At 34.8% G+C, this 13,684-nt stretch overlaps 1 protein-coding gene across 1 annotated transcript in view; it reads right to left on the bottom strand.

The window, feature by feature from the left end:
* The window catches only part of STT3B (STT3 oligosaccharyltransferase complex catalytic subunit B), a 51,202-nt gene that overhangs the window by 14,578 nt on the left and 22,940 nt on the right, over positions 1-13,684 (bottom strand). The window contains exons 3-7 of the mRNA XM_069007379.1: positions 12,111-12,398; positions 10,382-10,447; positions 6,701-6,800; positions 2,157-2,255; positions 485-631 (exon numbers count right to left, since the gene is read on the bottom strand). Of these exons, the coding sequence (XP_068863480.1) occupies positions 485-631; positions 2,157-2,255; positions 6,701-6,800; positions 10,382-10,447; positions 12,111-12,398 (700 nt within the window). The remainder of the gene's footprint in view (positions 1-484; positions 632-2,156; positions 2,256-6,700; positions 6,801-10,381; positions 10,448-12,110; positions 12,399-13,684) is intronic.

The raw sequence follows: 13,684 nt of genomic DNA, 5'->3' as shown, positions 1-13,684 counted from the left end.
GGGCACTCTCTGCTGAAGGAGGATTATTAAGAAAATCAAGAGAGATCAGAGTGCTGTGAGGTGATCAGGAGCCCAATTCGCACAGCCTATCAGAAGCTCAGGGAACGAGGCCTGTTCCAGCTGATGAAGCAGGGATACCGATCAGTGAATTCAGAAGATTAAATCAACACTTCCTAGGAACTGCAACAGAATACATATTTGGCTGCATGCTGAGATTAGAAGCCAATTTTTGTTTTGATATGCCAGTCTGAAAACTTTGCTAAGGACTTGCTCATATGCATGGAAAAGCAAATCAAACCATCATGTTTTAGAAGACTTTGAACAGAGCTGCTAAGGATTCTTCTGGACTAATGGTATCATAAGTAACAAAAATAAAACTGCTATTAAATAGTCTAAAACGTTAAAACAACTACTTTAGGCAAAACCAAATGTTGATCATCTGGCTTACATGCTCTAAAGGTAAATGAGTTTCACATTTATTTACCTGTGTATGTCAAATAGATGACACTCAGGAATACAGTACCAGCAGCTAATGAGACACCCAAGAAGAACAATGTCTGAAATTCTTGCTTTGTTAATCTGTCTCTCAGATACTGCAAAAACGCATAAGCCTGCAGCAGTGCAAAAACACCTATGGAAAGAGGAAAGTTCTTGTTTAAATGCTCAAAAGCAGTAACAGCTGTTAAAGCAATCAGCATATTTGCCTATATTTGAATTGGAAAAATAAACATAAGGTACACCCTAACATCCAGAAACTAGTATAACATCACTTTCTGACAAATAATCTTTAATACATAATACAGGGATGACACTTTCTTGCAGAAACACAAGCTTCCAATGAGAGAAAATATTCTAAAGGAGAAAATCACCTGAAAACCAGATTGCAATGATTATGACAAAAATACAGATTAACATACCTAGCTAGATGCGGTGAAAAATTAAGAGATAGAGTTGAGGCAACACACAATACTAATATAGAAATACATGGAAACTAAGCTACTGAACAACACAGGAGGACTTAATGAAAGAGAAAACCAAGCCAACAACTATTAAGTCAACTGAATTATATAAAGTTAGTGTTGAAACATCAGAATTCACTGGTGAAGCACCTGACACCCTCAAAAACGCTGTTCAGAGTTTAACATTACACCCAGAACTTGGACATGGTATTTCAGTTATTATTCATTTCAAGATATATAATCAGATCAATTCACTGATGAATCCTTTCAAAAGTGAAAATTCAATGCTAGCTGGCAGAGAAATACAACAAAACAAGTGTATGGTCTTTCTTCAAATTAACAAAGAATTCAAGTACACGATGAAATCCACTAGTTTTGAACTCCTAGAGAAAGACAAAAATTCTATTCACTAAATAAATGTAAAATTCTTCAGAATCCAAATAAGGCTTGGTAATTTTTTTCTTTTTCCATTATGTTCATTCAGTTTGTTGGAAAGAAGTCTCCATTTTGAAAGTATTTTTGAGTTAAATTTTAATGATGGTCCCATCACTGTCTCAAATACATTTCGGTAAGTGACTAAAAGTAAGAAAAAACCTGGGGAAGCTAACAAACTGAACTATATCACACAGATAGTACATGCAATTAAACTCAGTGTTAGCAGAGGTTACTGCTTCAAGAAATCAAGATGTCTGACTGCCAACAACTACTGAAAAATCAATTTAAAGTAATCAAAAAAACCCAAACAAGACTGAAATCAGTTATTTAAAAACCACCCTCCTGATTAGTAATTTAAGTAGTTTAATCTGCTTTGAAAAATTACAGAAGACTATCAACTCTGAAACCAAATTGCTCACTAAAAGCTGTGTTACCAATAAGGAATGTTTCAATTGTACAATGCTTGACGGCAACATTGTATTGGAAACCAGCAGAGATTATCCATGTGTAAAGTAAGTGCCTGTCAGAATGCTAACTGATCCAGTCTTATGGAAGCATTTTACCACCATTAGCTCACACAAAAAGAGGATAATGTGTCAATTGGAAAGAAGACTTCCCTACAGACACTAAATTGTACCTCTTTCTTTAACAATTTGCTTTGTTAGCCTGTGTTCTTTTTAACACAAGGAAACAAAGCCGCAAGAGTTTGAGGTTTTCCTGTGTTAAAGCAGGCTGTTGGATGCAGAAGTTTAATTTTCTTACCTGCAGCTGCCATGTGTTCACTTGTTCTAATTGGCTGAAATCCCACAAAAGGTATCTGCATCGATAATATTAACCCCACAATGTAGAAAGTGCTATATGCTAGGAAAGAAATATGTGAGGAGAGGGGAAGAAAAAGATGGGAACAAAATTAATACAAGTTTGAAAAAGCATTGGCTCCACAGCAAAGTCCATCTTCTCCCCTAACTGCAGTGACACCAAAACAGAACTGTACTATGCTAAATATTTCAGCCATTCTAATTACTTTTTTCTTCTTTGACTGGAATAAAGCTGTCTATTGCATCCAATTTTAGTGGATGTAGCAGACTATTGTTCTTTCTAATTGCACTGTTTTCTCTACTCCTAGGAAAATAAGCCATTTACCTAAGATTCTCCAGCTTGAAAAAAGTTTTCTCTTCCCATGTTGTTTTTGAGAGTCATGGATGTGTAAAGAGCTCTCAAATAACAAGTGACAAGGGAAGCTTTCTTCATGAGGAGAAATTGAAGGGACCAGACCTCAAAAAAGCAAAACATTTAAGAATCTGCTACTTATTTAGAAAATGCAAACAGGCACCATTGTTCTTTTTTTAACAAGAGCAGAGGGAATGCAAGACGCTGAACAGCAATAGAATAAACAATTAATACTAAGCATATCTATTGATAGATCTGTATCAACTCTGGGGATTTATAATCCCCCCAGAAAACAGAGGTCAAGAGCATAATTAATATTAACATTAGTATTAATAACATGAATTCTTATTGCATATGCATTAACATTCATATACATTATTTTGAAAGAGGTTTTGGCCCTCAATATTACAGTGTGAAGAAGAGATGGGAGGGGAAGATAGAAATACTAAATCTGAAAAGCCATAAGGCTGATTACATTTGAAGTAACCAGCCAACTTCAAGTCAAAATGAAGTTCCTCAGTGGCAAACAGCAATAATCCACATTTCAGATTTTTAAGGCTATAGCCTGGATCTTATGATGACATCCCTGTTCTCCTATAATCCCTTACTAATCTCCATGAGATCAGTTCTGGGGAGTGCATCATTGAGAAGTGGTGTCATTTCCACAGCACCTATGTGGTCTCGCTGAGGGATTATGCTCCCAGTGCACTGCCTGAGTTCCAAACCAGTCAGAAGTGACAGGGATGGTATTTCCAGGCACTTGGTTTATTATTTCAAGCACCTGTATTGCACAGCTTGGCCTAGCTACTGATCTATGCCCTCTTAAGCCACTGAAATACATTTTTCTTGAAGGAAGCTCAATTTTTGAAGAATTCACTACAACATAAATCATTTACTGTACCAAGCAACTGTTACAACACTGCCATCCTGTGGAAGTTCAATGATTGGCATAAATCACTACATTTCACACTTGTTAGGCCACTGTAAATCATCATTTTTAACTGCTACACTTGCTATGTGCACTGCCCACCCCCACCCCAATCCTCTATTCCCACTTCTTTCAAAAAGCTACATATTGCCTGGTACTAAAAAGATTTTAAAAAAAGGCAATTTACACAATACTACAATTTTCCTAGGAACTTAGAAACATCAGGGTGATACATCATCACAAACTTTCATGCTCCTTTATATTCTACAGTTTGCATAGTCTTTGCAAAAACAAGAAGTCATTTTGATTCCTGCATGCTGTTCTTATTGTTTTAACTTTGACCAAGTCCAGAACAAAAACATTCTGACCTATTGTGGACATAGTCATCTTACAAAGAATTTAATTTGCTATACACCACACAAACACAGGAAGGACCTACTGAAAAGCTTCTCCAGAGAGTATACTGGCCACATAATTTCAATTAATGGATTACAGTCACCAGAAATAAACACTCAATCTGAAATTTTAGAATACTGAAGTAGTTGATATAAATACATGTCTGTTCACCATTTGAATGGTAAAACCCAAGACACAGAACAAGCAATTATTGAAATTAAGTTTTAAATTCTGGAAGATCCTCAAGTGTTTTATTAAATATTCTGATAATTATACTGAACCTGAAAAAAATGTATGAAAAAAAAATTGAAGTGTGCAATCATGACAAATCTATACACTTCCAAATGTAAAATCATATGAGAAACTAAAGAGAGACTACAAGTACAATAATAGAAAATAATATCAATGGTTGCTGTATCTGAATAAAGAGGTTATTCCCCTCTCTGCTAATACACTGGAATTGTAAGCACTTGTTCATAATGATTAAACTAGAGGATCTGAATGAAAGGCACTGGCCATTGTCAAGACGAAAAAATAAAAGCACAGCTTGAGCTTTCAAATGTAAGTAGCATCATCACTATTGATGCCTAATGGGTCAGAAGCTATCTGGCTGATAAAGTCATCTGCCTTCCAGTCCTAAAATATTTTAAAATTGGCAAAACCTTCACATTCTGGAAATTTTTACTCATTACATGATTCTGAAATTACACTCCCAGATACATCAATCATGTCCCATTAACCTTCTCCTTGGTGTATGAACACCCATATAAAAATATATATACCAGGAAACCACTACTATTTTTAAAAATTTGGTTCTGCCAAATACTGTTCTATACATTTATGTTATGTTGGATCAAACTTAACACAGCCTTTATAAAATGGCTCATGCTAGTTTAAAATAAATTTAAGCCACTGATCTTGAGATTAAAACCCCCAAAATTCTCCATAATAGTAAAAAGAATATAAGTTTTACTAGCTATTGTCAGCTGACAATATTTTTCAAAAGTTTTAGCTGCACATGGGTAGTTTTTTAAGAATTATGAGACTGCTGCAGGCACAGTAGCAACTGCATCTCACAGAAACTCCCCAAATATCTTATTCTCCCTGTTGCAAGGAGCTTTTGTAAACTCTTCTCCCTATCTGAATAATTTGGAGGCGAAGCACACTTGAAGTCCCCCTCAGAAGTGCTTGAACATTCTTACCTGTGTTACAAAAACATCCTGTTAAACAAACCTAGAAATGACATAGTAATGTGAGAGGTACAGACTTCTCTAGGGCTTCCCATGAAAACTTAAATTAAGACAGCAGTTGCAATGAAACAGCAGAGCAGTTACCACATTTTCATTCTGACAACTCCATGGCAGCACACATCCCTCACTGCTCAAGGGCAATAACATCTCAAAACACTGTAGCTATTTGCAAAACAAACATCTGCCAAACCCTTTAATTCCTATGAACATGCAATACTATTTTCTCCACATGAGTACAAAGACAAGTTCACTGAAAGCTGAAGAAGCAAGAGCACTTAGTCTGTTTCTGGCTACCACACTGCTTCAGGATTTCATAAGTAGTTGATTTAATTTTCTCTTGCCTAATTCATAGAAATCAGAAAATGAAAATATTCAATAAAACAATTTTAAAAGCAAAACAAGATAAATTACTTTCCCCTTAAGTGAGGAAGAAGTAGTTAATGAAGAAGTTAAGTAATACTAACATTAAAAATTAAAGATGGGCTAGAGCTTTTTCTTTCTCTCTTTTTTTAATTTTAATGAATTTCCAATTCTCAATTCTCAGAGTAACAAAAAAGTATGGAAGCAATATTTATAGTTTTGATAAAAAAATTCAAAACTTAACTTGAGTAAATTTAGCAATTATTGTGGTATATAATGGTTCACACATAGGTACATGAAGTAATTTCTCTAGCAGGCACTAAAAAAAGCATTAAATAATTAAAAATACAAAGATAAAACAGTATTGAAATGAGTAATGAAAATATATTTATAAATAAGAAACGCCTTGTGATTATGCTTCAGCTTACATTATGTTCTTCAACTACCTATTGCAAAGGCTTCACATTAAAAACGTTCCAGCTAACTTATAAATCTCTGAATACCTGAACTGCTTACCAATTATTTCATTCACACACCTACATCATGGCTTACTGATTTTATTGGTAAAGTGTCTGTAAAAACAGATTACAGAGTATTTAAATGTAAGAAAATCAATTTAAAAGTTAGGCTCCTAGGATCCCTATTCACACATTCCTGAAACTGAAAGGAAGGCTGACCAATTAATCCAATAAAATTTTAAGGATTCCCATGGAGTGGACAGACTCTTACTGTGCACGCCTTGTCTCAGTGATCTAAAACTTACATGGCTGCTTAAAATTTCCTACGTCTTTTACTATATGTTTACATAATATCTGCTGTACAACTTTTAAAATCACCAATTGTTTTACATAGCTGGAAAAACCAAAAATATAAAACATTACTAAAGGCACACATGTAATACATATTTAAAAGATATTAACAGGGTTCTTTTACATCAAACCACCCATTTTTCTTTCCCACACACTAGAAAGGAGAAAATTAATTAGCAGCTACCATATATGAAATTTTGGAAGTGTGACTATGTTTCAACTCCTTATTTCCATGTTGTAGAAAATAACTGACTATACTCAGTAACCAAATTAAGACAAATAAATCTGATATGCAATTACTTAACACTCGCTTGATACAAAACACATCACTACAATAATTTTGTATCTCATGTTCAAGTATTTGAGAATGAATTTGCAATGAACAGAACTTACCAATGTAGACCCTCCTGCTGTATCTCTGCATCAGCAACAGAACAAACACATGCAGTGGAATAAGGTTGATGATGAAAACATAACCACCCCATGCAGAGACCTACAACAAATAGAACAGGAAATTAGATCTGAAAATATCTGCAAATTCTTACGACAGCCAATGCTGGATTTAGACAACTTGATGGTCTAGCAAGAAAACACAAAGCCCATCTACATGAGCAGTCAAAAACTACTACTACTACCACCAAAATCCTACTCAATATATATTATAAAAGAAAAACAGACCACAACAAAATGCACATATTAAAAGTGTTTGAAATGGGCTGATGGATTTCCTAGGCTACCCTTCCTGGATCTCCTCCTTCCACGTTAATCTGATCATACTGCCAAAGAAGAATGTGATGCTGGAGGCTTTTCCCAATAGTGAAGGCTGCAACACAAGGCAGCAGTAGGATCTGTAGGACCGTGACTTGGACTTTGATGATCTTCATGGGTCCCTTCCATCTCAGGATATTCTATGATCTCATGTAGGATCCAAAACCTAATATTTTGACAAACTTAGCACCATGCTCTGCACTTTTTGCTGGAGACAGGGAATACTATTTCCAGGCAGAGAGGAGAAAGGGAGCAAGGTACACCTCCAGGAGCAGAACTCCGGGACCAGAACAGCCAGCGCAGGTTGCAATGTAAGGAAACAAACAAAAGGAAGGGTATGGATGCACATGAAAGCAGGACTGAGCACTGTGGAATGATATACAACAATATTATAGATATTGCAAACCTGTGGCAACGAGCTGTTGAGAAGGACTGTTATGGTATACTTAGAACTGAAATACTACAAATGTTATTAACAGATCACTGATTGCTGGTTTAGGTAAGGATTTAATGAGGTATCATTACAATGCGTTATCTAAATTTCTAACATATTTAGAAGGGCTCATTTTGACTAGACAATCTGTATTTTAACATGTTCTCTTGTCAAATTACAGTCTAGACTTCTCCCATGTGCACCATGCCTACCCCAGATCTTCATTTTTAGCGTGCAGTAGCTAATGTGGTTTTCACTTTAATTGCACTTTAGGGTTTAGATTCATGTAGATATTTTTGAAGCCCTAGAATCCAAAAAGAAACCCAAATTACTATGTTCAATAGAACAGATTCTAAAAAAAGCATGAGGCCAAGTATTATGTCTTTTGACACTAATACTACAAAACCCAGCATTTCAAAATTTGACGTGAGCAATTCAGACAATGTGGAACAAGTAGAATAAAATAATCTAAGTTTTCTAGTAACTCATTTCAGATTATCAAAATCTTATTACCTAATTACTAGTATGGAGTATCATGGTTTACACAAGCAAGTTTATTTAATGGAAGCAAACACTGTATGAAGACAAGTAAGATAGAATAGAGTTCAAACATGTAGTTAGAACACTGTCACATCTAGGGAAAGGTTTGAATGAAGCAGGTCACAAACAGTTTGCATGGACCAGAGACCTGCATCCCTAACTATCAAAATATGAAACCAAATCTAAGGTCTGAAAATTATACTAAAGATGCACTTTGGAACTTTTCAAACAAGACTGAGGCATTCTCGTAGATTGGCAAAAAGAGTGGAGACACGCTATTACTCCTACAGGATTGCTTCGATTTAAAACTTCCTTTTATTTTACCTCCTTGTCATAAAAAGCTGTATGAAGCAGAAGCTGATGAAATAAGATAAAGGCTAAAAATATAATCCAAGGAAAAAACAACCTTCTCTATATTGAATGTAATGAAGGCTACGAGTCAAATTACCACAGTGAGTTAGGCATATATTATAAAGCAGATTTAGTTATCAAGAAAGATTTGTCAGTTCACGCAATATCCATCTGCCTTTCAAGAAGCTGTTCCCCAAACTTCCCATTTAAGGACTGACTCCTACTACCTCAAAATTGTGATTTAACTTCCAGCTTACACTGAAAATGACTAATTCCACCAGAGAAAGATGAATTATTACAATATAACAAATAGTACAATTATCCTTTGTCCTAAAAATTTACCTAAGTAAAATACCTAGATGGGCAACTCAACAAAATTCTTTCCAAAAGGGAAATACAATATAGGGAAAGCCATCACCTATGTGGGATGAAGTAGATACAAGGAATAAAATTCTATCATCTAATCACTGAGATCTGAAGCTAACCTACAGACAAATCTGAAATTTTCATGAGCTGATAGCACTTGAAAGGAAAAAACCAGCCCACCCCTCCCCCCCCCACATTTAAAGTCAAGCACTGATTGTCATGATGACATTGATTCATAAGTTCTGATACCATACATACACTAGATCACATATTCTCATACAATCCCACACACCAAGATTGTAAGAACTTGTTATTGTGTGATTTTTCAGCAGTAAATGTGTGGAAGTATTTAATTTGTTATCTGTATGCTTATGAAGGCACTTTTAGAGAATCTTACTAATAAATTGGCACAATATAAAAAAATACTCTGGTACATAAATATAACAATTCAAAAACTTGCAGCTTTTGTGCAGTTAAATATGTACCAAAGCTACAGGACCTTTTCACTATAATACTATATAAACCACAATGCTGCGTATAAAGAAGTGGCTCTCTATTTAGCAGTGTGGCAAAAGGAGGAGAAATGGAATGAAATAAATATACTCTTAAAAAGAAATAGCTATCCTAGCCTCTTTGGTGACAACCAAAGGGCTATTATTTCCTGTATTAACTGCAAAAGTCTCCGAGGAAACCAAACGGACATTAAAGCTAGAGGAAAATTAGACAACAACCAGACAACCTTTGAATTAACCTTGTACTTTAAGGCACATAAACCAATCCAGAAGTTCCTTGTTCTTGCAAACCTAGTTACCTGATGGTAGAAAAGCAGTATTTGAGACCTCAGTCTTAACTGTCACCAAGCAATTAGCCTGGCTGTCTCACCACTGGCTATTTCAAGGATAATTTATTTTTCATACAGTCACAAAAAGTTTACCGGGGAAAAAAAAGATGTTTGATTCAAAGAGGAAAATTCTTCAAGTCTAAGGTTTCAGAAGACAGAGAAGGGGGAAAACCAATTCCCCTCATTTTTCTACTAGTTTTATCTCCTCAATTTTACTGCTGTTTCTCCCCTCTGTTAGCCCTTAGGAAAATCTCTGCACTAGCCTCCATTTTCACAGATCAAGAATGAAAATTTATGATCATTTATTATGACACTGTAATCATTCATCAGTTCTGGTGCTAAGCTTTACTTTATGGCATAATTATACCCATAGAAATAGCTTTCAAAGTTATAAAAATGTAATATGATTATTATTGCATTATAGTAATGACACACAGACACAAATATCAAAATTATACTTTAATTTATCTGTACCAAAATAAAAATCCAACTGAATCAGAGCACCTATTCACAGTATGAGAAAAACTTATAAGTAAAACTACTGTATTTCAAATTTTTTTCAAAAATTGTTTTAATCATGTTTATTCAAATACTTGACACTTACATGTTAAGTTGTTTAGTCATATATTTAAGGTTTTAATAACAATACGAAGCAGTAATTTTATATTATGGCTCCAACAAAGATTAAAATATCCTTCTTCTCTTCATTAACATATGGATTATGTAAGTCCTACTCAAATAGTTCAGCTATTATATATATATATAAAAGCCTTACCATGTAAAAGTAGGATAGACAGCAGCAGATTGTCCAAAAGACTGACCCAGTTTTCACAGACTTCACCTGGAAAAATAACCGAGTATTATGAATGACAAATCCTGGACAATATTCAAAAGTTTCATTCCAAAACAATTGTCAAGAGAACTTCTTTAACCCGCATCAAGTTATATTTTATGCTTCTGAACTGTTGTCCATAAAATCATAACACAAATGCAATTCTTTCACACACAAAAGTCAGATCTATTTCTCTAGCAAAGGCATAAAGCCCAACACTCTGCCTTATGATCTGTTGTAGAAAGGTAGTTGCAATGCCTCTGTGCTACTTTCTCTGAGATATTAGAGCAGTTTACAATGCTAAGTGAAGACCATCCATGCCTTAATTCATCTGCAATTAGAGACAAAGGCGCTATTCTGTAATTTTGAAAAACTCACTTAAGGTTAACGAGAGCATCCAGATACTACTAAAGGTTTAGCAGGATCCAGAAATTGCCCCAGGAACATGAATTTGTCTGCAACTGGTGGGGGTGACTGTGGTGAGGAAAAACAGGAATGAAGAACAGACATTAAGAAAAGCTAGGAAGTTGTCCACATAATGTATTTGATTCCATAAGAGTTCATGCAAACATTATTGCACTCTGCAGTTTAGTTAAACATGAACTCCATGAGAACAGATAACTGCTAGGATATCTCAGTTATTCTGAAGTAACAACATAGGTTGTTTCAATCATTGTTATCAAACACAGTACACCTTTCCAGCTGCAGCTATTCTAAAACCATATTATAAAAAACTGCATTTAAGTAACACCAGTCACTTGGTCATGAAAAAATTGAATTCTCTTTCCATTATATTCCTATCAACTATATCCCAAGTTTGAAATATTCTAAAGCTAAAATATTCGTGAATATGCATCTGCTTATGAAAACCAGAACTCTTTGACAAAATTATGGAGAAAGCTGTAGTGACAATGTGCTTATGTGGAGCCACGCTAAATGAAAAGTACAGGCATTCCAGAATACACAAGGGACAGTACCCTACAGTGTCTGTGCTGAATTAACAATATAGTTAGGCTATTTATGTTATTTCCAAAGTAGGTTCAATAGCCCAGAAAAACTCCAGCTTCCCTAAACACCTTCATGTAAAACTACATTACAGATGAAACTCTACACAGATTAAGGAGTGACAGACATGCTGCTTTTGCAAGCAGGCTAATTAAAAGACATAAGACTATTTCTTTAAGCACACAAGTAACACTAATATCTGACTGTAGACAGCTTTGAGTATTTAATTTGGGTACTTAAGTCAAAGCCCAGATCCTCCATACAGTCAAAAATTTTTCCAGAAGACAATTCAAAGCACTTCTTTTTTAGTCTACTGCTTTTCATCAGCTATATAAGGAGGCTAAAATTTGATGCACACAGTACTAATACCTCAAAACTGAAAAACAATCCCTGTGTTTGTTTTAGATTTATAGACTCATCATCATTTTTATTACTACTATAGGACACACTTCAGTGGAACAGTGCTTTTACACAGCAAACTAAAGAGCATGATTATGGAGTTGTTCAGATCATGTGACTTCTCAGTACTTGCCTAATCTAGAGCCAAGGGGAAGAAAGATGAGAGGGAGGAAAATAAGAATTCAATGGATTCTAAGAAAAATCAGTCATTTGGTTGGAGGAGGAACCAAAAAACCTTTCCAAAGCAAAAGACTCAGCAATTACTTACCCATAAATAGTATGTGAACTGCAGTGCAAAAATAGCTATGCCTTCATTGTCAAACGATCCTGCTACTGATCGGGATATGTAACCTGGAACTATGGCAATAAAACAGGCAGCTAAAAGCCCTGCTCCCTGGTTCCACAGTTCTCTGGTGAGCAGGAAAGTAGAAATAGCTGTAAGGCCGCTAAAAACTGGTGCTAGAAACACACATACGTCTCTTATATGCACTGTCACATTAAGCATATTTAAAATCCAATGTATAAGGCCTGCTGTCACCATCAGTCCTGGGTATACCTACACGAAGATACAAGACAAACCAAAACACTAGGTTATTACAGAAAACTATCATGGTAGGTTTGTTTACATATAACTTGCAATGAAACAATAATTTTTTAAGCTGATATAAGCAGTGAGTATTAGCATAAGTTAACAGAATTATTTTAGTGCTCCTTTAATCATGTTTTGACAACACCACTGAATACCATAGGCTCTTTTAATTTTATCCAAATGCTAACAATAAAATATAATCTACTTCATAAATGAAAGAGCAGCATACAGATAATATCCCATCTTGCTTGACATTTATCATACAATGAAAAGAACTTGTCATTAAGGTATGGAAGCAGAAACTAAAATTTGCAAGAGAATTTCAAGCCAGCTACGAGTTTAACAAGCCCCAAAAGTCTAATACTTCAAGAAGAAACCCAAAATCTCCAAGCCATTTTCCTTTAAAATATACCATGCCATTCTTTCACTTCTTGGTACCAACAGGGAAAGAAAATGTGCATCAACAAGATTTAATTTTTTAAAGCTGAAAAGCTGATGGTCAGTCAATTGAATACTATGTATTTGCAAGACATGAGTAGACACCTTTGGATATGAAAGATTAAAATAAAGTCCTGTAAAATTAAATTAAGATGTGCTCCAGAAAGGTAGCACAGACTTACACAAATCTATTGAACCCATCATAGAACATTGGAGAACTTCAGAATATTCTTAATAGGAATTCTACCCTCCGACATTTATCAACATTAGAAAAATCAATACATACCAGAAAAATTAAAATGTACTTCACCTGCCTTAGTTTCTTTCAAAAACTAAGAAGGGCATTGTACTAAATTAAATTAACAGATGACTGAATGTTCCCCTGCATATATTTTAATTCTTTTTCCAAGAGGTTTTATTTTGCGTAAGACAGGTATGGAAAACATGCACCTACATGTTACATAAAAAAGTCTCCAGCATCTCTAAGATACTAAAAAAAATGGTTATCTAACTGTTACAAAAAACATGTAAATGCCTTTAAGTGTTATATACTATCATTAAAAAGCTTTAATGAGCCTTCACACATTAAGAAACACACGGCTGCATTACTTAGTGTTACTAAAGCTATTCCAATGAATGATATTTGCATTCTGATTTGATAACATTGTTTTGTACACCTTTCCTGTCTGGTAGCTTGCACCGATACCAATCTTAACTAGTCCTGATGCTTCATACCTTGTGATCTAATTTCACAAGGTCTTCTCCCAGTGAAAGTCCTAACTTTTTTCCCATACATACATGAAGTCTACTCAGCA

Source organism: Aphelocoma coerulescens, chromosome 2 (assembly GCF_041296385.1).
Source record: "Aphelocoma coerulescens isolate FSJ_1873_10779 chromosome 2, UR_Acoe_1.0, whole genome shotgun sequence".
NCBI lineage: Eukaryota > Metazoa > Chordata > Aves > Passeriformes > Corvidae > Aphelocoma > Aphelocoma coerulescens.
Note: the sequence above shows the minus strand (reverse complement) of the source record. Positions and strands in the feature narration are given on the sequence as shown.